The following is a 26199-nucleotide window of genomic DNA, read 5'->3' as shown; positions in this document are numbered from 1 at the left end:
TGGACGCACGTACAAACACACACACACACACACACACACACACACACACACACACACACACACACACACACACACACACACACACACACCATGACATAAAGTCAAATGGGTACAGGGTGGAGTTGGCTCTACTGGATCTGGTTACATACACTCCACATCTCAGGAGAGCCATTAATCAAAAGCACAGGAAACTGACAAGACAGAAATCTAAAAGTCCCTAACATCAGTCAGCTCTGAACAAAACTGTGACATCAAATGAGTTGAGTCATGTTCCAAAATTAAGAGAAGAATGTAACACACGATAAGCATTGATCTGTGTTATATTTCAAAGTTCATTTATTTTATTAATTTAAATACGAATTGATTATTCTCATAATCAAATAATTAATATTGTCAGACTTAAAATTCTTAAAACATTTCTGTTCGCCACAGCCCTTTATTGAGTTACATTTGGCCCTTTTTTTTCCACATTCATCAAATAATATTTTACTCATGTTTAGTTTTTATTACATTTAAGCTTATTTTAGCTCCGCTAGCTGCATGGTTCTATGGGTGACAATGTTGGTCGGTCGGTCCACACTGAAATCTCAACAACTATTAAATGAAATTCCACATCTTGTACAGACATTCACGTTCTCCAGAGAATTAATCCTACTGACTTTGTAGATCAACTGGCTTTTCCTCAAGCTACCATCAAGTTGACATTTGTGGTTTTTGGTGAAACGTTTCAACAGTTATTGCATGCACTGCATCTGAAGTGCTTTTTTATTGAATTGTATATCCAACATATATTGGATTGGAGATTGCATTGAATATCTGGTCACATTTATACTCTTGTTTACTAATTATTTGATTAGATTGTTCCAGATTTGCTCATTTTATTAAATATTTCAATTAGGAAAAGCTCTTGCTGGCTCCTCTGTTTTGTATAACAATAGCTTAAAGCCATGCTAGTGGCTCTGTATGGCTGTCCTACACTACATGCTCACATGCTCACATAGACAATGCTAACTAATGCTGATGTTAAGCATGTATTTCATGTTTATCATGCTAACACTTGCTAATAAGGGGAGAATGTCATTAGTTTTGCAGGTATTCAGCTGCAAATAAAAAATATTGGACAGTTTAAAATTTTCACCTGGTGTTAGACAAAAAGGGAATCATAAAAGTTAACTAAATTCATGTTTGCGGGACTGTGAGTGTAAAATTTAATGTCAGTCCATCTGTTAGTTGTTGAGATATTTCACCATTCATAAAGCCAAGCTGCTAGCAAGCAACGCTATAAATAATAGGTATCAAAAAAGTATATTCTAGGTATCAATATGCAAAACTAGGATTGCATTGGGAGTTAGTGTCCAATGGATTTTCACAGTTGTGGTAAACATTGCTATATAAAGGACATTACACACGGGCACTAAAGATGAACCAGGACCCAAAATTTACTACCTCTAATTTGTATGACAGCAAGTACCACTTTTAGCTCGAACTCCCCCTGTGTTGTAATTAATCAGGGAGCACATGAAAGAGGACAAAAAGGCTGACAGAGCAGTGCGGAAAGAGGAAAGGTCAGGTAGCAGAGACGGAGCGGAGAGAGACGAATAGACAGGGAGATGGGCAGTTGTGCTGGTGTACACCAGGACAAATGCCGTCAGAGACTGGGAGGCAAGAAACCAACTGGGGAAGAAGGGTGAGGAGTTCAACAAGGAAACATAAATATTTGATCGAGGCAAGATTGACAGGCGAACAAAGGGGCACAGAGCGCATTGCCTCCAAAAGCATACCTTTCCCACAGAGCAGAGAGGGGGTCTGGGTCGCTCTGACTTTCTCTACACACTGTATGTCCATTATGCTTTATGGTGGGAGCTGGACATTCACAATGGAATAAATAACAACCAGCCACTGTGTAGCAAGAATTTAGACCTCACCAATTCAATCTTTGTGAGAATGGCTAATATTGCATTGTAAAATTGCAGCTTGCTGCACTGGCCCCAACTGCCCATAAAATAAATCTGATTTGTTACAAAAACACACATTATGCCATTAGTTTCACATCAAAGATCCAATGTGACATGTATTCATTATGTGTGAAACAACTGTCCAAATTTTAAATAGTAAAATAACAAATAACACATTTAGAGTAATACAATTTCTTATCAAAATTATACATGGATTTTGAGTTATCGCAACAAGTTTCAGGTGACACTGTGTGACCACATGTGCAAACACATCGACACACAGAGGGGTACGACTGAAATGAGACCTGCTCCCAAAAAAAAAAAAAATTGTTCATTGTCCTGCAGTACAAGTAAACATCAAAACTTTGAGTCCGTGACCTTGCAGAGGTCTGCAGCTGGCTTTATCTTAAATGATCTTGGTTGTTATGTTGCAACCCAAGAGCCCAATACCCACCTATCAAAGGGTTTCAATGTCTATTTTTAAATTACGACTCAAGACTTGCCAAACACTTGTCCAGCATATGGGGCCTCTGAGGCACCTGTCGTCACGCTTAAACTATTTCAGTTTGTTAAAAAGCATCAACAGAAAACAAGCATGTTTGTGTCTTGGGAGCAAAGGCATTCTGTAGCCAAGAACACGAATATTATTCTTTTTAATGTGGCTGTGCCTAGAAGCCTGGCGCAGTGCCGAGGCTGTGCCCTTTTGTCCCGCTTTCTTTACTGATACTCTGGGATGGAACAAGAGCGCAGCTTTCCTCTCCAAGCAGGCTATTATCACATGGATTGCATGTTTTCACTCCAACTCATCTGATTATTTTCCAATGCAGAAGTCTTTGAAGATGATATCCAGGATCTCCTCTGCCCCAACCCGTCCAGTGATCCGGCCCAGGCTGGTGAGAGCCAACCGGACACCCTCAGCTGCCAGAGCGAGGTCGGTGTCACGGTATCGCTGGTACTGAGCCAGGGCTGCCACACACTGCTGCAGGTGGGCCCTGTGGCGGGCCTGGGTCAGGGTGGGGGCACCAGACAGAGGGTCGCCACACCTAGAGAGGAAGTTAGAGAACAAAATGAACCACAGTAATAAAATTCTCATTATTTCATGCTTTATTTTGCATTTTTGGTTTAGAGAGGGTGAAAACCAGATCCCCCGCCTTGCTACAAAAAAAAAAAAAAAAAAAAAAAAAATCTGATTTTTGGTTTTATTTGTTTTATCTGAGGCAACTTAGAGGAGGATTTGAATATTTCTGACTTTGGTGACTGTTCAGTTTAAACCACTCTGAATACTAGATTTCACAAAACTTGGTCTTGGTATTAATCAGTTAAAACTGAAAACAATGAGCCTTAAAACCATGCGCACAAACATCTGAGGCAGATGCTGCATCCATATTAAAATATATTGATATAGATATGAAGTTTACGCACTATAAGTAATATATCATGCCACATTTTTTATCATATTAATGCCACAAATTTAACTGCAATAACTGACTTACCAAGCGCAGTTATTCACCATAGGACAAAGGCAATTTTAGGATGCATATAGAAACTTTTGGAAACTTGTCATAACCAATGTTTGGTTAATATCAATCTATTCTGTCATTCATTTTAGGTCAAATCTATCACCGGTCCTGCAGAAGATCAGTCTTTCTGATGGAACTTTTAAATGAAACATGTAGTCTCAGCCCAAGCACAGGAGAACATGATAAGTTATCGCTACTTACAGAGTTTTGACACTGCTGTGCAGCACTGTGAGGAAGTCCTGCAGTCCTTCATCAGTGTGACAGGAGATCAGACAGACAGGAGGAAGTTCAGACACCTGTCTCAACTCCCTGTCCAGCTTCTGTCTCTGATCATCTGGCAGCAGGTCAGTCTTATTCAGCACCAGGAGATACCTGTCCGCAGGAAATACTATCACAAGGAAAGAAAAAGAAATTCTAATGAGTGTAAATGATAATCACACAAAATCCTGAAGTCAAATTGTTAATGTCCCACAGCACAAAGTCACCACTGTGTTTTCTGCAGGGGTTTAAAACAGTTGTTAATCAATACCAATGACTAAACTACTCCTCCCTCAGGCACTGACATTTCTGTTTGATTATTCTTAATGACTTAAAACTCACTGTCCAGCCTATACTCTCTGACCTGGATGACCCTTCACCCAACCATTTAGTCCTAAAAGATGGAGCTGTGAGCACGTGACTGTGGCCACAACACACTGCAGTCCAGACCTAAAAAAATCAAACAACTGAGCAGTTTAACTTCAGGTCATGATAAAATACCACTTTCAAAAAGTCGCTGTTCAATGTGATTTTTTTTTTTTTTTTTACTTAAAAAGGCACAGAGACTTGTGTGTGGGTCAGTACAAGTACACCTATTTTTACTGTGTTTTATTGTGAAGTGTCTCTTTGGAAGTCTCAGCAAAAGTCCAGCCGCAGCAGAAGCAGAAGATGTCTAGTACTTTGTCAAGCACTTTAAAACATGGATTTTGAAAAGTGCTCTACAAATAAAGATCATCATCACTATTACCATTATACTGTAGATACGATACCTGTCTCAGGCTGCTCCTCGGTGGCCAGCACACTCCTCAGGTGTCCCTGAAGGAAGGCTGCAGCCTGCTGAGCATCAGTGGGGAGATGAGCACTGTCCACAACCACCAGGGTCAGATCTGCCTGCTCCACCCTGGAAAAGAGAAAGCAGTCACAGATGCACATTTAGACTTTCATTAATTAACTTCATGATACCAACAGTATTTTGTCAAGAATGTTGTACTTTTTTAACTAACACACTGTAAATCAGTCGGCTCCAATTTCAAGCCAGGAGATTGGAGCACTGAAATCATACTGATGATATGAGACTAGGTATTATTTTTAATTATGATTATCTTTATATATTAAACCTGTTGTCTTTTTCTCATCCAAAGGCTGCAAAATAGTTGAATGGCAGTTTCCTAAATGCATTTAACTGGGTAAAATAATATTTACTTCTACCTTTACATTACTTAATTTTTTAAATTACAGACCATATTCCATTTTTGGACCACAGAAAAGATGTCAGTGGCTGTCAAAGACCCCATTAAGATTTTTTAAATCAACTTGGGTAAATTTTCTACTTCATACCCTAGTGGTACTCTGAGAGAAGTGTCCTGAGAAACAGTGTTACTCTACAAAATAGGTTTTCCTGCCACTGCAGCAGAAACAGCGCAGTATGAATAATGGGTTTCATTCATTTATCTAAATGGTATTTGAAGTTAAATACTCTGTGCACTCCAGCACCTCCGTCCCACAGTGAAGTAGCGACAGCAGTGGCAGCAGCAACAGCAGCGGATGCTTGTACTTACCATGTCCTTCCTGTAGTGACCCAGGTCACAAGCCTCTGACCTGCTCCTTGCACAAAAAGTTCCCTATAGAACGCACACTGCCCACCCTTCCTACACTTAACTAAAACAAACAGTAAAAGAACTACAGAACATTTGCATTGAAAATGATATTTTTGTCATCGGATTTTCATCTGTTTTTTTATACATTGATAGTTTTCGTCTGATTCAGCCGTGACTCAAACAATTGTGAGATAGTCATACTTTTAAAGGTAAATGTTTAAAATATCCAACAGCATAAGTTCCCACTGAAAAGGTGGGGTCGCTCTACATCTCTCTATTCTCTGCCACTTAACAAATATCATTAGTACTGATTTCAGCGCAGTAATACCTCATTACTCTGTCTGATGCTTTTCTACCTGCCAAGGACACAAGCACTTGGGGAAATACTTGACATTTGTCTTTTTTGCCATGAAAAATATCAGTCTTAATATTTACTGAAGTCCTTACATTCTATAGCTTGAAGTCTTTCAGCCAAGTGTCAGCAACACACTGAATTGGTCACACACTAATATTTACTGTATTGCCATTTAAAAAAAAATGGAGCTGTTTTACTTTTGCAGCTGCTATATTTATGTAATTACAAAGACAGGAAACTTTCACCAATAAATCATTAATAATCAATGTGGGGTGTGTTGTTAGGCTCATTCTTCTTCTGTTCTTTGTAACTGCACAAATATGTATATCAAAGATGATTTAATAGTGTGTGTATGAGCCAGCACCATCTTCTGCTCGTGTGTTCGCCTGTTTGTATATGATAAAGTGCTGATGACAAGTCCTCCAAGTTGTGCTATTCTTCCCTGGTGTAAACAGTGGAAGTGGCTGTTAGTGAATGACCATAAATGTCTATTCTCCACATCTCACATTAACAACCTCTCAATAGTAGAAACTCTACAACGGGGAAAGGTGGCTCTTCATTACGCAACCTCCTGAGTGTGTTTGTCCCATGTATTTATAACTGTGGCTCAGCAATAATATAAACTCTGGCAGTCTAGACATTACAAAAATATAGCACGATGTACAGGGCAAAAGCAATGACTTATTTCTTCCTTTCTTTGTTTTCAATGACATGCTCCATTGGTCCCCAGGCTAATTTGTTCTGTGTTATATACATACAAACAGTCGCTGAGGCAGCAAAGCAGTACTATTAGCAGTACTATACTACTACTATTATGTACTAATGTCCCGTACTGAAGTCAAACATTCAAAAGACTAGCCTTCATTTCTTAGCATTGTTGGTCTCCTTCATCTAAATCTTGAAAGCAAACATTTTTTTTTATTTTTTTTATTTGCTTCTCCTCCTTACCTTTCCCGAGCTCGGCGGACCCCCTCTCTCTCCACCAGGTCCGAGCTGTCTCTGAGGCCGGCTGTGTCACTTAGGAGGACAGGGAAACCACCGATGTCCAATGCTGTCTCCACTACGTCCCTGGTGGTCCCAGCAATGGGAGACACAATGGCAGCAGGTCTCTGGCCTGGATTTAAAAAGGTTAAAGGATAGCTGATGCTGGAGATACTTTCTCATTGTCAACAAATCCCATGAGGAGGCCACAATCAGCCATCTATTAATCCATCTCTCCAAACTTTCTCACTTCACCTGCAGGTCTGTGGTTGTCACACCCAAGGCCATTCATTCCTACTAAAGACGTGAATCTTTAAAAAAAAAAAAAAACGGTTTAAAAATATACAACTTCATTTTGAAAAAGGATTAATAATTTCCAGCTGGACACTGTTATTTTTAGCCAATATAAGTAGAACAGGATTTGTTCGGCACTATTTTCTGCCACGGAATAATACACATTTTGTGCTCTAGTGGGTATTTCCGGCAGTAGGTCTGTGTGAGCTGAAAACAACAGTGTCCATGTTAATCATAATGAAGGCGTGTCTCCCAGTGCAACAGAGTGGCTCATTGAGGTGTTTTTAAAAGTTTGTGGGTAACAACGGAGCAATAAAGCTACATTTGACACTGGCACTAGGATCAATTCAGTGTTATCACATATATCACAAATTATCCATTAAGACCTGAACAAAATGACATAGAAGTATCTAATGGGTCCTGATGGTGAACAACTAACTAAGTTGTAGAATTAATTCATTTGTTTATGTTTATATTTATCAAATTGCAGTTTCATTGGTTTAAAGAATTTTTCAAAGCTGGTGTCAAGATCTCAAAACAGGAGGAAAAAAAATGATTTTTATACCCAAGACCTACTCAAGAAGACTGTGTACTTTACAAAAGGACAATGCCAGTTATTGCAACAAACAAGGAAGGATCTTTCTGTGATAACTGAATAACATCTGTCTAATATAGAAATCTCTATACGTACTAAAGTTCTGCACCATCTAAACTCAACAGGGGATATTTTCAGTCATCCTTTCTTTAGTCTCTATTCAGGACTTTCATGGGTTGACCGTCCCAACGAATCCCACGTCATGGAGCACTGACAGCTCATTATTACTCATCTGTGCCGTCAGGGAAGACCAATCGGAACAGGAAAGGATAACAGGATTTTATCTTAAATTTGATAAATACCCCTATTATTCTGATAGGAAGCTGTGAGGAGCCACAGCCAAGCTCCACTCCGGGGTAGTTTACAGAATGTGATTCTTAATGATTTCAGGATGCAATACCATAAACAAACGTAACCTTAAACCAAACAAAAGGGTTTCATTAGCTCATACCAAAACACTCTAGAAACATGAGTAGAAGTGATTTAGAATGAGAGGTGAAAATATTGAGTGTCTACTTATATATTTATATACAGATTATATGTAACTTTTTTACACTGACTCCATTGCAATCTGGAGCAAGGCAAGAATCAAAACATCTGTATCAGGAAAAGTCAAAATAGTAATTGTAATTCATGTGTCTGAGAGCAGGTTCAACTGTTCACAGATGGTGTTCTGTGTTCCTGCACTATGAGGAGATTATTACAATATGCACAACAAATGGGATAGATGTCTTTGACCTTGCTGTCTTTCACCTGAAAACGTTTGTCCTCCGATAGTAAAATTTAGGGAAAATACAACATGCTGGAAGCAGCAGTTTCAAAAACAATCTCACCACAACGTCCATTTCCAAGCTTAGAAGCTGGAAGAAAAATGGAAATTCTACAATTTCAGGACAACTGCTGCTGAAGAAGATTATTTGACTGAAAGCTCCAGAACAGCTACTAATGGACATTGACGAGAGGTTGTTTTGTTAACCCCTCTATCTACTTTAACAGCGTCTTATTTCAGACTGCTGCTTGTTTCTAGGTTTGTCTTCAGCGTCTTGTCAGCCACACACATTTCTACAGAGTATTTGCATTTAAATGAATCATACACATTTCAAAAACTGTTATGAGTCTGCGCTGTTAATGGTGTGACAGATGATGCCGTCTTCCACCCTCCAAACCATGGCTGACAGCGGTATGATTCAACAGTAAGGTCTGTATTTACAAGATAGTAAGTCATATTTTTAATATTAATCCCTTCACAGTGTGTGTGTGTGTGTGTGTGTGTGTGTGTGTGTGTGTGTGTGTGTGTGCTGGTTTTTCAGGTTCTCTTACAGAGTGTGTTCAGTAGGCTACTTTTCCCTGCGTTAGTAGCTCCTGCGATGACCACCTGAACTCCGCTGCGAAGCCGCTCACCCTTCCTCTCATCTTTTAGGTGTCGCTCCATCTCTGCCTGTAAATCGCACACCGATCTGTCGACTGAGGGGCGTGAGAGGGTGATAAAGACAGAGGAGGGAACAGGACATGACGAAGGTTTCGTGTTCAACTTCACTTTCATGGCCTTGTTAAAGGAATTTCTGCCCTTTGAAGGAAAAAGGCCTGTCCTCCGTCTGACACCCTTCGTCTGGACGAAAAAAAAATGGGTCATGGACTTGTCTCTTTACGCAGAGGACTAAAGCGGAAAAATGTTTTTGACAATTCAATACGTCATTTTACATAATTTTTCTTAAAGGAAATAAATCCAAATTCTTAATGATCCTGACAGTATAAAGCACATTACGCACATTAAATGCAGGATGACTTGAAAACTTAATAAAACTTCAGAATTGGAATTAAATATGTAATTTGCTATATCTTTGCAGGTGGCAATGGAAAGTATTTGTGCCAGAATTTCTATTTTTGGGCCTCAGTCTATTATTATTCGTTGGAAGCGTGAGCCAACATTCCATGCCACTAAAACAAACTAGTTCCCAGGCTTTATTGTGTCGAAACTTCAGAACATTTGAGGCTCTCTGAAGAGCCCTGCCAGTGCCAGACAGCAGGCGACAGACTCAGGGGGGATGTCCCTCGTACACGTACACACACACACACACGTACACACACACACACACACACACGTACACACGTACACACACACACACGTACACAGACACACACACACACACACACACACACACACACACACACACACTGTGAGCATGGGAAACCTGGGCATACAGACAACAGTTGGGCTGTGGACGGTGCTGCTGACAGCACTATTCCTGTGAGTGACATGGCAGGTTGCCTTTGAAGGTAAGACAAATGCCTCTACTGTCCCCCTGGCCTTCTATCCACACTTCCTACAGGAAATTGCCTTTTGAGCAGTTTGATGTCTATGGATTCCCCCTACTGTGCAGCAAACTCACACGATGGCAGCTGAAGATCCAAACAGGAAAACAGCCCGACTCCTCTCTCTTTAGAGAGAAACAGAGCCCGCGGACCCCAACGCCTCCCCCTGAAGCCCCAGAGATGACTGTCCTGTTATTTTTTTCTCCAGCACAGAGGACAAAGTGCAAACATACCTTGGTTTAAGACCCCGTCCTCAATGAGCTCATCCTCGCTGAAGTCAATGAAGGCCTCCACATGAGCCAGACACTGTGAGACATGCAAAACAGAGAGTAGAGATGAGAAGATGCTGAAATCCATGCGCACACCACTGAACAAAGTGGTGCTCAGTTTGCTTGTGTGTTGAAATGTTGCAAACAGCACAGAAAAGGTGACTGGCAGTGAACAGGAAACTAATACAGAGTATATCTCGCTAGTGCACATATCATGGATATATTATTGTGCTGCAGGTAATACTCAAATATAGGCAAACTAATTCAGTTAACATTCTTTAAAATAAACCAGTCAACATGCAATTTAAAAATCCCTATTTATACTTTTTACTGCTTTTTTTACTCATTATCCATTATTCATAAAATTTTACAAAAAAACAAACAAAAAAACTTTATAAAGGATTTCCAATAAAAGTTCTCATTGCATAAACTGCAGGAAGTTTCATTTGTGCTGTGTTGTTTTGCAGCTACTTTCTGTCAATTAATAAATGATATAAATGAGAGAAGAGCAGCAAATCACTGTATTTCAGAACCTTAAGCAAGCACATATTTGGTATTTATCCTTGATAAATGGCTGATGATTTCTCTATAATCAAAACTGTTGACTAATCAATCAATTGTTTAAGCACAATTTTGATTAAGTATCCAACATATGCTGCCTGCTCTGTTTTGGAAGTATTCTCTTAAACATGGCATGGGAGTTCCCAAATGTCATGAGGTATTTCACACACTGACTGAAGTTGATGTTTCTGTTATTCTTCTCCACCAATAGGACGACTCATTTACATTTCAGGCTTTCAGACTTCGTTTTTTTTAGTGTCCATTTATTCCCTGTATGTATTTGGTGTACATTAACACTGGATAATAAAATTCAAATGGCTTCCTCTGGTCTTTTTCCACAACTAATCTCATAACATGTAAAGTCTTGCTGCTACTTTACATCACTGCCAGATCTTAAACTAACATTCATTTAAATCTAGAATACAGAGCATCAGCGTATGAACCACAGCACCGATCAGTATCTTGATTGACATTGCAGAACATAAACACAATAGTAGTATAGCTGCACAAAAACAGGAAGCGACAGATTCCCATACTTTAATCCTTTGACAAAAGTGGGAAGCCACCGGTTAAAAAAGCGGCATTGTTTGGGTGTCGGACGAGGCTTTGACCCATAGCATCATACAGATGGTATACCTCTGATTGACTGGATTCCCCGAAATGTAAATGCAAAATAAAGGCACGTTCAAATTGCTTCTAGGAACTGCCTCAAAAAAGCTGCTGACAAGTAGCATAACAGAGCTTCTCAAGGGAGAACACCTGGACCGGTTAGTCTGAACTGCTGCCAAAGTGTTGCAAGATCCCTCCAAAACAGTTTCACAGTTTGCGGTCAGTGACCTCCTGCTATGAACTGCCTCGACAAGCCGTGAAAGGGAAACAGTCTGTGGTTCTGATGCTAAGACAGTAAAACAGTAAAAAGTCACAGTGCTGGCCAGAGGTCGCAAACCCTGATCCCTTCAGCTGCCTCAGTCATCACATAACATGAGCAACAGCCTACAAACCTTCAAAACAAATTAGGTAAAGTTTAAACAGCTTAGTTCTTCAGTAGCAACTAGTAGGGAACAAACATGATGGTTGTAGAAAAACTTTCTCTTATCTCCTTGGACAATAACTATATTTCAAAGATTCACTGGAAGGGATGTAAAAAAGGTTTACAATTATATGATCAATTACATTTTACTGTAAAAACCACTGTTCTTACTTACTACTTACTAATAGTGGTAGCAGTAGTAATAGTATCTCATTCAATAAAATATGTCAAAAATTCTGCCCAGTCTAAATTGTTCGGTTGGTTGAATAGAGTAATATACTAATGATATTTGTATAAAATAATATCCTCAATTGATAAAGTATCAGTATGTTAACTGTTTGTCCTTGTAGAGTGAAATCACATCTAATTTATTTCTTTTTTCTCTTTGACTTGATTGCAGTTTTTCCCTGTTTTTCTTGGTTTTGTTTTTTTCTTTACTTCAGTTTTTTTATCCAGTGCTGAATAGGATTTGAGATAAGTGTTTACATGTACCATTCATATTAGTACTTTGGTTCTCAGTATTGAACAGAAAACACACGCACTACACGTGCGATGGTCACATAAAAACAGGAAGCCTCAGATTCCCATAAATTAATCCACAAACAGTGTGGTTCATAAGCAGCTGCAGAGATGCAAAAAAAACAGAAAGCATTGTTTGGGTGTGAAACTACTGAGGCCTGTCCAACAGCAGAGTACAGACAGGTTCTTTCCAAACACTGTTCTCGGATAAATTCCAGACACGAACGTCTCTCCAGGGAGAGCTCCAGGATTCCAGCTTGTTTCTGCTGTCAAGCAAATGTGGAACTGGACAGAACATTGTTTTTCCAATAGGAACATCTAAATGCCCCCTGTTCACATGTCAGTTCAAAGACAAACTCTGGCTGGGTTTGAGTCACTAAAGGCGGTCGAGATCAAGTCACGTTGAAGACCGGAGCAAGTCAAATGTGATCACAGGTCGATACCAAAAAGCAAACAGAGTGTCTGAGACAGAGATGTACGATCTTCAAACATTTGAGTCTGTGTCTGAGCTGACTAATCAACGTGTAGAAATTGCAAGACCATTACACAAACAGGTTTCAAGAATGCATATGAATTACTCAATCATTTGAATGACTAATAACATGAATAATATATATTATTTGTATCAAAACAATAATCTCTTAGCATCAGACACTAAAATAAATCAAATCCAAGAAAAACATGCGTAACATGTATGAACACCTCTGTCTACACCACCAGCCTCTGTACAACCAGACAACCTACCCGTTTCAGTTTGTGGCTCCAGTCCTGGTAGAGGCGTCCCAGTTCTCCTGACATCTGCCTGAGAGCCTGTCTCCTCTGGGCTTCTGTCTCAGCGTGGATCAGATCCCCAAGTCCCTCCACCTTCAAGCGGCATTGTAATAGTTAATATTGCAGTATAACAAAAGTACCTATCATGCATTATCACACTGCAATATCTGAATTGTAAAAACACATTTGCTTATGATAAATAAAAACTCAATTTACTGTCTACTGCTAAGATTTACTGTGATATAGTGTTATATGCTGTTCATAGAATATCCACAATAGTCCCTTATTAACACGTCAGGCTGCATATTTGGCTGCTCAATGAGAGAAATGTGAAAATTTTCCACCGTTGACATTTCATGAACTTGAAATCCCTGAGCGTGTCTGACCCCATTTATTCCACATTTACCGTTTGACTTTCCTCTAGGAGCTCTTGATACACAAATCTGCACAGATTTTTCTGTGGGTTTTTACATGTACTTCTTGACCTACCTCTGTTAAACCCAGTTTCCCTGCTTGAAAGGCCCTCCGCGTGAACTCTCCGGCTTCAGCAGGCCTCATGCCAGGCACACTTCCTGAGAAACACACACACACACACCACCACAGCATACGAACATGGAAAAATGTTTGAGGCACGAGGACGTCATGCATCATGCACACCAAGAACACACACACACAAACAAAGGAGGGACAAACACAGGGTCAAAGTGTCACTCAGGGTTCAACTGAAATGAAAACAGGCACAACTGTGCAAGTTAAAGAGGTTACATTTTCACTTTAGTTTACTCAACCATTTTTCAAGTCTCATCAGGAGGAGACAATGAGCACAAAACCATTTGGCAAATGGAGGTCATGATCTGTTAACTAGAGCAAAATATTCTATTTTACACCCTGCTGGCTGGTTATCATCTCACCAACAAAACCTTCCTCTTAGTTTTAAAAAACAAGAATTACTCAAAAATGTCTTGTACATCACTGCAATGTTTTAAAACTGAATTATTCCTGATTACAGATAACCATATATTAAATAGTGACAAACTTTCATTAACATTGCTGATTTATACAACACTGCCCTCTAGAAGGTTTGCGGGAGAACTGCAATAAAAATATTACTAGTCAATCACATGAGGATTGCCACGCTTGCTTGAAATAGGAATGCATGTGTCAGTTTTCTCTTTTAAGTCCCAGTGACGGACAATTACATGACTCGGCTAGCTACTGTGCTTAGACTTTTCATGCAGGCTTAGAGCTTTAGAAGTCAAAGCTATGAAGCCATAAACACACAACCCGCAAAGTAATGATGCGTCAAATGAGACTGTAAATTTGTGTGTTATATTGCACTATATCAAGTTGTATAGCACTGACTCTGTTTGATATCTGGATGTTACCTAGAGCCTGTAGGACAGCAGTAATGACAGCAGGGCCACCATGGATGTGGAACTCCACACTGTCCTCTCCTGTGAAACTGTGAGGAGCTGATGGCACGAACACAAGAGAAACAACAACACAGTCTGAATATTGCTTAGTCATTTAAATACTTACAAGGGGCAAAATGTTAAGGTATACCTTAATTAAACTGCAAGTGGATGACACTGATCGAATTTTAGATTCACAAGACTCAGTACTGTGATACAATAAATTAGATCAGCTCTGGCTTGTATGTTAGGTTTTTGTTTTAAATGGCAGTGACAGAAAACTGTTTAACACACTGGGACTTGCATTAACATTTAGCAATCCAGCCGGTTTGGTGTATGAGAAGGTGCTCACACATGGTTTGTATTTTACTCATATCACAGTTTTTAGGTGAAGTGGTTCCCTCACCAGTGGACAGAGCTTTTGCATGTGTTACACCAACTTTCGACATCACATGCTGACACTTGGAAAGTTGCTTGAGATATTTTATGTTTAACATTCATTGTTTCCCTTAACAAATGATTATTTAATGCAAGACGAATTCTAATATGACAACACCCTATGGATTGTGCGTGTGTGTGTGTGCATGTGTGTGCGTGATCATGGTCCAAGGGAAAAGACCTGGGAACCAGAGGACAAGTCCACGATCCAACACTTCTTTGGCTTGGGCGTCTGTGATGCTGCGTAACAGGGCAGTGCGTGGAGGAGGTAGGCTGTGTGTGAGGCCGGCCATACGCCTCAGTGCTGTAGCCGATGCTGGACCACTGACTCGTACCACAGCCACCCCACACCTGCCATGGCCCGATGACAATGCAAAGATGGTGTCAGCATCAGCCAGTCCAGCTGGGACTCCATCACAGGTGGACAGTGGTTTGCACAGTGGAGTTCCTCTGCTGGAGATAAGGAAATGATAAAACACAGTGTAACCTCTGATTATATGTTTGACTAATCTTAATATATTTTATCAGCTGACTGGAGGTAGACTGGAAAAAAAATTCTCATTTTTACAAAACAATGTAAAGTTAAAGGTAAAAATATTTTATTTATTTTTATTGAAATTATGATCAGACATATTTACTTTATTTTACTTTACTGCGATTGTCGGTTGTCACTCGTGTATATATCTACTACGAGGAAAAGATGAAATAGAGGCCAGTGTACAGAAACTGCAGTTGAAATTTGGTAACAAACCTTATCCTAAGTGTGTGGACGGCCGATCTCCATATCCCACGATAGATAAATGGAAACATAATTAAAGCACGCTAATACCAAACGTTTCTCGTGTGGCTGGTTTTACAGACTGACCCTGCAAATCAAGCTCTGTCCTTGACGAAGTCATTACGTTAACCTTTTCCCCTTAGTTCCTATGTCGGGATAACCTGTGAACGTAAAGTCAGCTGGTGTATGGAGGCAATTCATTATTCGTGAATGTTTTCATTCTCTGTGAGCGCTTCCTCGTTAAACTCATGCCTCTCTCCACTACCGTTTACATTTACCACGATGGGTGTGTTGCTCCCCCTGCTGACTGTGATTGGTTAACGATTTCTACAACAGCGCCAGTTTCTGGAATCCCATTCGTTTACAACCCGTCGATCTGGACTAAGACCCGCCCACAGTGCACCGTTAAATTGAGTCCGTGTGGCTACTGTCGCTCTTACATCTGTTACCGTCTATCTATCTATCTAGCTATCTATCTATCTATCTATTTTTCTACAGGAATTTATTTTCAATAAAAGTGGCTTTTCTGTTGCATGAATCTGCATGAATCTGAAACTGACGCTAATATTAACATTTTACTGTAATTATCATACTCTTAATAGGTAAACCTGCACAGAGCAACTTTTCAATTATTTTCCTAATGTAGGCCTAAATGGCAATTTTAGCCTTTATATAGATTCATTAGGACTGCAAACATTTGCATACATTACTACCAAATTATGAAGATTTGTTTCTTTGTAGAGCTCCCTGAACAACTCTAACTTTTATTTATTTCTTTATTTGATTGTTTATTTTTTGTAATTATTGTTAAATATACGAATAGTTTTCATTATTATTATTCTTATTGTCATTTATTTATTTACTTAGTAAAATGAATTTGAATCATAATGCAGATGTATCATGAAGATGCAGATAAATCAGTTTGCAAGGGACAGGTAACTGTTTCTTCCTAATAGCAGATCTGTTCATTTTTATGATGAAATTTTAAAAAAATAGATTGGTGGGTAAAACCATATAACAGAGAATGGCAAAAAGTGTGCTTTTTTTGTCTACGTGCCAACCAGTGTAAATATGCGAAGTGATTATTTTTAGATAGAGGTGTGTCTAATGTCATCCTATTTATATCAATGAGGGTAGACTAAATATTAGAGGTATCTCTCAGGAGGCTACATGCTGTGTTAACTGATCTTTATTTTTTTTCACTGCCACAATGTTAATTTTCAGTTAAGTTAAATTACTATAATTACTATGTTGTTGTTGTTGCGGTTGTTGTTGTTGTTTTTGTTTTTTTCTTGTAGTTCTTCACAGATTATAAACACAGGTTATAGACTACATGTGCACTGCTGTGTGTGCCCCACTCCAGCTTTTTGCAGCTGTCAGCCCAGAGGGTGGTGAGTAAGCACAATTTCTGCTCGCATTTGAGGTGCTTGTGAGCTCTGAGCCACACGAAGGGGGAGGGCTGCCAGCCTGCCTGTGTGACTGCACAGTGAAACACAGCATCCAGGACGGCCGGCCGAGGAGATAGATTGTGTGCATGCCGAAGAGGCATGGCCTGAGGCCCGAGGAGCAATCTTTAACCTGGGATCTCAATAATTTATAGACTACTCAGTGTGTGCACAAAGCTTGACAGCTGCCACCTTACAGCTGTTGAGCACCATCAAAACACATTTGTCTCTTCTGACCAAAAACACGGTTAACTGGTCCATGGATCTGATTAAAGACGATGACGTTATTTTTGTTAGGAACACATTACCTCCACCCTCCTTACACACACACACACACACGCACGCACACACACACACACACACACACACACACACACACACACACACACACATAGCAAGTGTTTCAAACTCTTCCACTTGTATAACTGCATCCTGTGTTTCTTTATGACAATATTGCATATTTTACCAGTAGAAGACCATCAGGCTGAGGCTGCAGCATCAGTATTTGTTTTGAAGGATGTGAGTTTGTGTAGGGTGTAGTCTCACTTTGCAATTGGTTGACTATTGTTTGCTCATTTGAAAAGAAAAAAGACATATGACAACTGGAAGCGGACATGAGAATTTGCATTTTAAAGTAGGTCATCATGCTAATAATTTGTTGATGTGCAAAATTTATACAATAACAGCTATGCAATACAGCTGCTGCATACACAGTGTGTATTGTGTCCGGTGGGCTGTCACTTTTCCCTAGACCTGTGTCACTAAAAATTTAATCTATGATGATATTTTTTGCATCAATAAATAAGTCATAGTCTATTTAATCTTGGAGGACAGGGCACAGTACAGTCACACTCACAGGAGAGCAACAGTCTACCTGCTGGACTGCAGAAACCTGCCTGCTGCTGAAAGGATGACTGTGTTTTAAATTAAAGGTAGGTGCAAACTGAAAAAACTCTTGTGATGAAGAGAGAATTACCAGCACTTGTGTGACCACATGAATGGGCATTTTGCCAATTAAGTAATATTATCCATTTAAGCCATGCATTTGTTTGTCTGAGTTTTGCCTCAATGTTGCCAAGCAGATTCTATTTCTGGGATCAATTTGAAGCCGGTCTGATGGCAGGGGTCACTGTCGGGCGATACATACACATTTCTCTTGGAGGACTACGGGACATGCATGCATGAAAAAACTAGTATGTTTCCAAGAAACTCCTTTGGGCTTTTAAAACCTTCAATTGGACTGTGCATGACCTATAGGATTATAATAGGCTAATTGTCTGATCTGACTTATTTATTAAAAGCTATTGTATCTCTCACGAAGAAATTAAAGCCAAATAATTTTGCTGAAGCTACAGTCCTGATACAATTATCAGCCTAACACACTGGGTTGTTGTAAGGTGTGTGCGTGTATGTGTGTGTGTGTGTGTGGTGTCAACCAGCCCCCCTCCCCCGCCCTCCCTCTCTTTGTCCCTCCTCTATAGTCGTCGGAGGAGCGCTCTCCATCTAGCCGCGCATCCTACTCCAGAGTACCAACAGGATGATCCGCCGCTGCACCGTCACCGACAACCTTCACTTCACTTTCACACTCATTTAACCCTTCACTCGGACCCCCGCACTACCCCCATGCTTTGCCCTCCTCCTGCGATGCGATACCACTGCACGATTTCCCGGAGAATATCTTCATCTTCCGTCGCTCCTCGCTGATAGAGAGCATGCCCGACACGGGGACGGCAGCGGCAGGCGCTGCAGCCGCGGCGACCGCCAGTGGTGCGGCCGCGGTCGGCGACGGCCCCGAGAGCTCCCGGCACCGACACCGAGCGCAGCAGGGAGACGCGGAGAGGCCGGAGCCGGGCGCTTCCGCACCACAGACCTCCGGTGTGCTGGGTGAGTCTAGAGTGCTTCTTTCCCTCAGGACGATGCGGTTTAGGAGGAAGAGAGAGGACAGGTGAACGTGATGCTGGGAAACGAGACGTGCATCAGACACCTCGCGGCACCGTTCTTTTGTCTCCACGAGGGCGTCCCAAAATTACCAATTGATTAGACCACAGGCCTGTAAATTATGGATTTGAATGTTCGCATGGCGGCGGCTTTTCAAAATGATTGATGTTATATCCTTTCTTTATGGAAATGGCCACATTTTGGCTCAACCCGGTTATTGTATAGCCTATTAGCCTATCTCCCGTCATCACAAGCCACAGTATTTCTTTGGTCAGTTGTAGTCATTGCTGCTATAGTTTTCCACAGCATCCTTATAGGCGGCTGGTAGGATATGATTGGCTGAAGGGGTTCCGTCTAGCTCTGTGTTGTGTTTAAGATCTGCCAGCCTTTCCTCCTGGTAACCAAATCTTCAATAACTTCATGATGTCAACCCGGGATTTCTAAACTACTGAGGCCAGACCAGACTACTACAGGCTGCTGTCTACTTCCACTTTATTGCCTCAGTAGCAGTTGCCATGCTATTAGAAAACGGGGCAGGTGCATGCTTTGTCATTTTGATGAGGGTTAGGCCATAAAGGCTGCCCTTCTCATAACAATATGCCCATAATTTGTTCCAGTGTGTGAATGTGGTGTGGTTTATACCTCCTTACATTTAACTGTATGTTTCCTGAATTATTCCTTAAAATCATGGCATTATAAATCCCTTTGAAAGGGTAAACAGGACAAACATGCTTTCTGTTTACACTCCATGACACTGATATATGAATGGATGAATAGGCCGTATCATAGTTGTCCCGTTGGAAGAATTGCGTGAGTCTATTTTTGGAACAGACCACGATATTAGCCGGGGTATAGAGCCTCAGCTGCCAGGCCAGGGTTGTTTTCCTGCGCTCCCTGCGAGTACTGCTGCAGAGTGATGCAGTGGGCTGTCAGCGGTTGAGCGCTCCTTTCCACACTTGGTTGAGGTAACCTGAGCAGGCTGCTGCTGACTGGCAGAGCAGCCTGATGTCATCCTGTTGAGAGGCTGGCACCCAGTCTGGGTCCTTGAACGGGTTACAGGGTTGGTGGGTCAGCAAACTGAAGATGAGTTTAATTTTTACTGTTACTTCATTAGCTAGGAGCCGCACTGGGGCAAAGAGATGGACTGGGAGTCTAAACCTGCAACAAACAGTCCACTGGTGCCAGACTCCTAATAAATGGGGGTTAGTCGTCTAAGATGTGTAGAGCTAAGTATTGAACCTCAATACTTTTCTTTTTGCTGACCGAAACGTATTGGTATCATCAAGCTTTCAAAACTGTCAAGTACTGAAAGATGACGTTATAAGCCTGGTCAGATTCATGATCTTCTTCTTCAGATTTGACGTCAGGCATTTGCGAATTTAATTTAGGCAAAGATCTTGTATGGCTGCATGTGTTGTAGACATGTAACATCAGTGAACATTGATGTCTTGTTGAAGGAAGTAAAGGGTTTATAGAAAAACGTGTTTATAGTTCTGAAAGTAGGGTATTGATTAAGTATAATAATTCACCCTGCTCTGTTAAAGTACAAGAGTTAAAAAGCCTTTATTAGGTTATGTAGCTACACTATGTTTTTAGAGGGAATCCATTCCTTTTCTGTGGCCAGTATTTGCCCACCCATGTGTCCGGACCTCCTACTTTGTGTTAAATTGGCGTCAGATCCAAGTAGCGCCTCCTCCCTTGCTTTTTGTGTTGTTTTGTTTTTTGAATAATGTAATGTCAAAAAATCACCATCACAGTTGAATCATTTGCTGTTAAAAAGCATTAAAGGTGGGTGGTGTATCAGAACTGTTAAGAGCAGTGACTGTCTTGTCCTCTTGAAACCTCTTGCTCCCTACTTGTCGGTGTATTTCCTTGCATGGGTCATGGCAGAGAAGAATTGGGTTTGTGGACGTCAGTGGGATTACCATGATATCACATAACCGCCCTCACACGTGTCAGTGTCAGTCAGCAAGCACAGCAGCAGCACGCCAGGGTGATTTCTCCAAGTGGCTGAGATTTTGGTTGCAGCCCATGAGGATTTTCCTCACTGGAGGCTTGGATGCTCGATTGTCTCCGTGCCTCCACCATATTTTCCTAATCCCTCCACAGTAGACTGGAATGACTTTGATCCTCTCAGCCATCTTCTTTTATAGCTCCAACACTCACAAGCCAGTGTTTCAAAGATTAATTAAGCACCCATCATTAGAGAAAGCAATGTAAAACTCTCACCAATTAGTTGGCGTTCCCTCTGAGGCCAGTGTTGATAAGATTCTGTGTTACAGAAATCAGGTCATGTAATTTGTGGTTGCCCAATCAGCCAGCACAGAGGTTTAGGATTTAGGACATTTGTGGGGATATATGGCAAGATTCATTCTTACTTTGAAAAAGATACAATGATAATGGGCTGCAGCCTGAAATTTTGTGCCTCTGTACACCTTCCTGTAAATCCGATCTGATTTGAACTTGCCCTATTATACTTCAAATGGCATTTTTACATTTTATTCTGTATTTTCTGAGCAGGTTTAATTAGCAGTAAGTTTGTCATTGTGCAGTTGCAACTTGGGGCTTAATGACAACTGTGTAATTTCTGGCACCGGGACCTTCTCCAGAATACTTCAGTAGTTAGTGCAATGTAGCTTCATGCTTCACAACAGCTATAACACTAGCCCTTGATTGCCTTTTGCAAAACATTTCATGTCATTGACTAATTGTACCTTTTTAGCTCAGTATCTGCTACAGAATACCAATTAGGTTTCACTGCATGAAACATAAAAGAGTCAGCAGGCTTTGCATCTAAAGTCAGTCTAAAACTGTAGTTTCAAACCCTTTTGACACCCCTGTTCTGATCTGAAAGTGCGAGTCTGTTCTGAGACAGTGGTGAGATCTGAAGGGTCCATTTTTATCTATGTAAACTTATTTAAGTCCATCCTTGATGCTTGGCATTAATAAATGCACTCTACAGTCTGCAAAATGCATGAGAAAAATGTATTAAGCAGGGATCCGCACTCATCCATAGACTCTTGGCCAGGACTCTGCTCTCTCGCTCGCACTGCCTCTTAAGCAAGTAGAATACCTCAGCTTTGGTTCAGACAGATTTAGTCAGGTTCAGTGTCACACAGGTTGCTTTAAATACAGCAGTGTAAGGACAGTGATGAGAGGAAAGAGCATAACACTGAACTTTGTAAAAGAAGAGATCATTTTTTTTGCAGCACCAGACAGATTGAGCCATTGGTTTTCTGCCCTCCCACAGCTTCATAAATGAAGGGGCTGATGAATGTAATGCAGTATGATATAATGACAGCAGTGTGTTGTGCCTAATGACTCCGAACTTAATGTCTCTCTCTCTCTTGCTCGCTCTCTCTCTTGCTCGCTCTCTCTCTCTCTCTTGCTCGCTCTCTCTCTCTCTCTCTCTCTCTCTCTCTCTCTCTCTCTCTCTCTGGATCTCTTTGGATCTCACTCTTATTCATTGCATGCTCCACAGAGATATATTTCCTTCTCTCCTTCTCGTCCTCCGTCTAGAGAGTGCTGAGCTTCACACTAGCTGCATTACTGATTGAGGAAAAACGCCTCACTGTGGTGTGACCTTGCTGTCAGTAATATCAGGGTTTTATGAACCTCACCTGATCGGTCAAACGCACAACTGACAGATTACTTTGGTAACCTGCCTTTGATGGGGGATGACATTTCATGCTAGAATTAAGGAGACCATCAGGTTATAAAATTAAGTGGCCGACTCTTTACTGTCATAACACTTAATATTTATTATGAGCTACTTGGTCTGAAATTGAGAACATTACAGTGAAGTAGGTGCTGTTCAGATGGAGGTAAACACTGCAGTTATTGCTGCAATCATTTTCATTGATTTGCTGGTGGTGATATTTGTGCGGTTGGTGCTCGTTTCATAATCTATTTGTGGGCATAGTGGCATTGTTTTGCTCATGCTAACCACCCAACCTGATGTTTTTGCTGCAAGAAACATAAGGGTTATCATCTTATGTTGCTGCGGTGATTAAGGATGCACTGATCCAGTACGCCAGAGCAGAATTAACGCCAATTCGATCTTATAAAACGGATTGAGTAGCAACCATAAACGATCAATCACGATCAACAATCATTCAGTTATGGTGGGGGGTTGACTCAGTTATTAGCGCCACAGTGGTCTCTGACCAAAAGGTTGGAGCACAGAGTTGCCGTCGTGTGTTTAGTCAGTAGATTAGTAGATTAGAAGTATGTCTTGTATAAAATAAATTCTAAAACAAACTGAGAGCAACCCAATTTATATCCGTTTAGTGACGGCTCTGTGTGGCTGCACAGCTGTGCCTTTTTTTTGTCACCTGATTTCTTGTTGGCTTGGTTTTCCACATGCAGTGCTGTCAGACACATTCAGGGGATTGCACCGCTGCTGTAACTATGCAACTGTGTTTGCCTATGTCCACAACCATTGGATGAGGGATGTTTTAGGAAGTTCCAAACACTCCCTGAGTTGTGATAAACCATCTGTCTTGCAAGTGGTGATTCACTTGTCCTAGATTCTCAAGTTTTTAATGGCTTAATCATATCACCCATAATGCCTCTTTGCCTCTAGCCAACCATCTTCTAAATCCCCATTCAAGCCCTCTGGAAGTTTACACTTTTCCATTTATAGCCATGAAGATTATCAGACTGTAAGCAAAAAATGATAATGCACACTCCAGAGCTTAATGCATTCCAAGCACACACAGAGCGAGAGAGAGAGAGAGAGAGAGAGAGAGAGAGAGAGAGAGAGAGAGAGAGAGCGCTCCTGGTGTTGCCTGTCTCCAGCCTTGTGTGGAAGCAGTGACATGTCGCAGAGACCTTATCGCTGAGTTAAGGCTCCTTTCTCTGTGATCAAAGCGGAGTCAATAACCAGCCTCCTCCAGTGTGCAACTGATATTGCATTCCTGAGGGGGAAAAAGTAGGATTGAAGTGTATTCGGTCACCCTGTCCTTAATACTCTTTGACTGTACTGACTAGGCCTGGATTTGGTTTCTTTTTTTTTTTTTTTTTTTTTTTTTTTTTTTTGGCAGTTGCTAAGCAAAGCCAGGAGAAATACAATGACCATGGTGAAGAAGGCTGTTTTTAGCCTCAGTCGTAGGGAACTGCTCCACATTAGCCACTCTGCAGCCTCCAGAGAAGGCTAAAGGGCTATGAAAGTGTAACGTACAACACATGGGGGAGAAAAGCTCTTTCTCCTGCAGCTAATAACTTGACATATCATCCATGTCAGTGTTAGCACAGAGCCAGTCAATGATAAGCAAGGGAGTTTTAAACCACCGTCTGTCTGTAATGTAGGTCTTCGTCCTCTCTATCATCCTTGTTTTCCTTCTTACAACCCTCCTGTGACTTGTTTTGTTGAGCCTGTATACTTTTAGATTTGTTGGGTAGGTAGAGAGATGCAATCAGTCCTCATCATCTCCTCCTTATTACCCTCTTTAGCAGGCTGAATGGCAAAGTTAATCCTTAGTAGAAAGCAGCATGATCTGTTTGTTCGCAGTAATGCACACTCAAAAATGCTGCAGTGCACTCTGGCTTTCTCTGATGATGACTACATATCTCAGGAGTTACTCCTCTATCGCTTTTCTCATTTAGCTATTTTTCACCCTCTTTGTCCTGAATGGCTCATTGCTTTTATTTTGTTTGGTAAAAGTGAAGGACAGGAAGGGAGCTTGTTAAGTATATATGAGAAACAAAACAAAATAAATACAGGTAGTGGAACTGATCATAGTCTACTGCTTTTGTGAGATCTGTGTTGGAGAGCTTTAGCACTACTTATGACTTTAAGTTAGTTTAAAATATCCCTCCAATTTTTATATTATTAAAGCAATCCAGTGTCAAAAATATTCAGGATTAGCCCCTTTTTACTATCCAGTTTCGCTCTTTTATTTATGAAGCTGTGTCATGTTTAAACTGAGTGAACTGTTCAAACCCAAAACTCCACGTTTTTATAGCTTCAAAATTCTCTCAAAAGTAGATATTCTTATCATCTTCTACATCATTTTATACACATTTCCCGCAAATTCAGCGTGACATATTTGGTATCCTGGAAAACGTTGGGATCTTCACCTGAATTTAAAACAAAGTTCTGTGGGTTTAAACAAAGTCTGGCTGGAGTGTGTATTGGCTGACCCTAACCACTGGTTCGAAGAGCCTGCAGAGGTAGTTTTCAGTTTTCCTGCTTCTCCTTTTTGTTGAGTTTTGGCTTGCGTCTTTTGTTCCTAGTCTGAAAAGCCCCGTCAGATTCTGTCTCCTGTCTTTTGATAACAATTTGAATGTGGTGAGAGTCTGTCCACAGCTCAGGGGGAACATTCTGTTCCAGCTCATATATATTTGCACATCGCCAATGTTGACTGATGAAAACCTACAACACTAAAATACAGGCCTTTACTGCGGATTCCTTCTCGTATATTTTCTCTGCCTTCAACCCCCCGTTTTTTTTTTCTCCTTGCCTTTTCATTTACCGCACAGTCCACACCGTCACATGTAAAAGAACATATACTTTACACTATATACTATATACTATGTGTCATCTACATCACCAGGTCTGTTTTGTTAGCTGCTCACCTTTTTGTCAGTTGGTCAGAAAATCATGACTCTGGTGTTCTGTGTTATTCTTGCCGCAGCTTTTACTCCGGCTCCTTCCCCTTGGCAAAGTGCTATGAGAGGGCTGAGCAGTGTTTCTGATGATGCCTGAGGAAAATTGGCTGTCAAGGAAAATAAACCGCATTGCCACTGCTGTAACACCCATATTTGCATTTGAGAGAGAAATATCTCCGGTTTTTCACTTTCCTCCTGATCTGTGTTCATTGAAGCATAAGAGTCAACAGCCTGTTGTTTGCATGAAGGTCTTTGACTTTGAGTGTCTCCATTCACATAGAGAAGAGTAATTAATTTTTGCCGCTTTGGCGACACCAACGTAAAGATGCAGTGGCTTTGAAAAAACTGTAAAATCAGTTGCTCCAATTGGGTTGAATTTACTCAAACCTGCATTAATTTCAGATTAATCAGTCATTGTATGTTTTAATAAAATACCTATGTTACACTTCCTATACTGCTTCTGCTACTTGAGCTTGAAATGTATTTTTGCAGTTTTTGATCTCATTTTTATTTTGTTACCTTACCAAGATTCCTCTGTAGAAACTCCGGAGCTTAAC

At 40.7% G+C, this 26199-nt stretch overlaps 2 protein-coding genes across 3 annotated transcripts in view; one reads left to right on the top strand and one right to left on the bottom strand.

Moving 5' to 3' along the window:
• Positions 1 to 324: 324 nt before the first annotated feature.
• On the bottom strand, positions 325 to 15892 carry gtpbp3 (GTP binding protein 3, mitochondrial). Of its 2 annotated transcripts, none has more exons than XM_022751308.1 (11): positions 15621 to 15892; positions 15051 to 15322; positions 14405 to 14491; positions 13509 to 13591; positions 12993 to 13112; positions 10103 to 10175; positions 8877 to 9020; positions 6635 to 6800; positions 4504 to 4634; positions 3677 to 3863; positions 325 to 2998 (listed from the first exon to the last, which is right to left on the bottom strand). In XM_022751308.1, exons 1-11 carry the CDS (start codon positions 15677 to 15679, stop codon positions 2767 to 2769), a joined length of 1554 nt encoding a protein of 517 aa, XP_022607029.1. In that variant the 5' UTR covers positions 15680 to 15892; the 3' UTR covers positions 325 to 2766. The 2 variants fall into 2 exon arrangements, with proteins under 2 accessions (XP_022607029.1, XP_022607068.1); XM_022751347.1 differs by having other exon boundaries at positions 15051 to 15319.
• A 2912-nt stretch (positions 15893 to 18804) lies between these two features.
• The window catches only part of ano8 (anoctamin 8), a 33592-nt gene continuing 26197 nt past the window's right edge, over positions 18805 to 26199 (top strand). The window contains exon 1 of the mRNA XM_022765257.1: positions 18805 to 18976. Within this exon, the coding sequence (XP_022620978.1) occupies positions 18805 to 18976 (172 nt within the window). The remainder of the gene's footprint in view (positions 18977 to 26199) is intronic.

The sequence above is a fragment of the Seriola dumerili genome, unplaced genomic scaffold (genome assembly GCF_002260705.1).
Source record: "Seriola dumerili isolate Sdu_G_001 unplaced genomic scaffold, Sdu_1.0 BDQW01000002.1, whole genome shotgun sequence".
Lineage (NCBI taxonomy): Eukaryota > Metazoa > Chordata > Actinopteri > Carangiformes > Carangidae > Seriola > Seriola dumerili.
This window is presented reverse-complemented; position numbering and strand designations above follow the sequence as displayed.

Excerpts from the sequence above, each read along its gene's own strand:
- gtpbp3 (XM_022751308.1), bottom strand. The coding sequence starts at position 15,679 with ATGTTTCCATTTATCTATCGTGGGATATGGAGATCGGCCGTCCACACA. Across the intron at positions 14,492-15,050 it reads ACTTGTCCTCTGGTTCCCAG|CTCCTCACAGTTTCACAGGA; the intron begins GTCTTTTCCCTT and ends TCGTGCCATCAG. Across the intron at positions 10,176-12,992 it reads GGAGCCACAAACTGAAACGG|TGTCTGGCTCATGTGGAGGC; the intron begins GTAGGTTGTCTG and ends CATGTCTCACAG.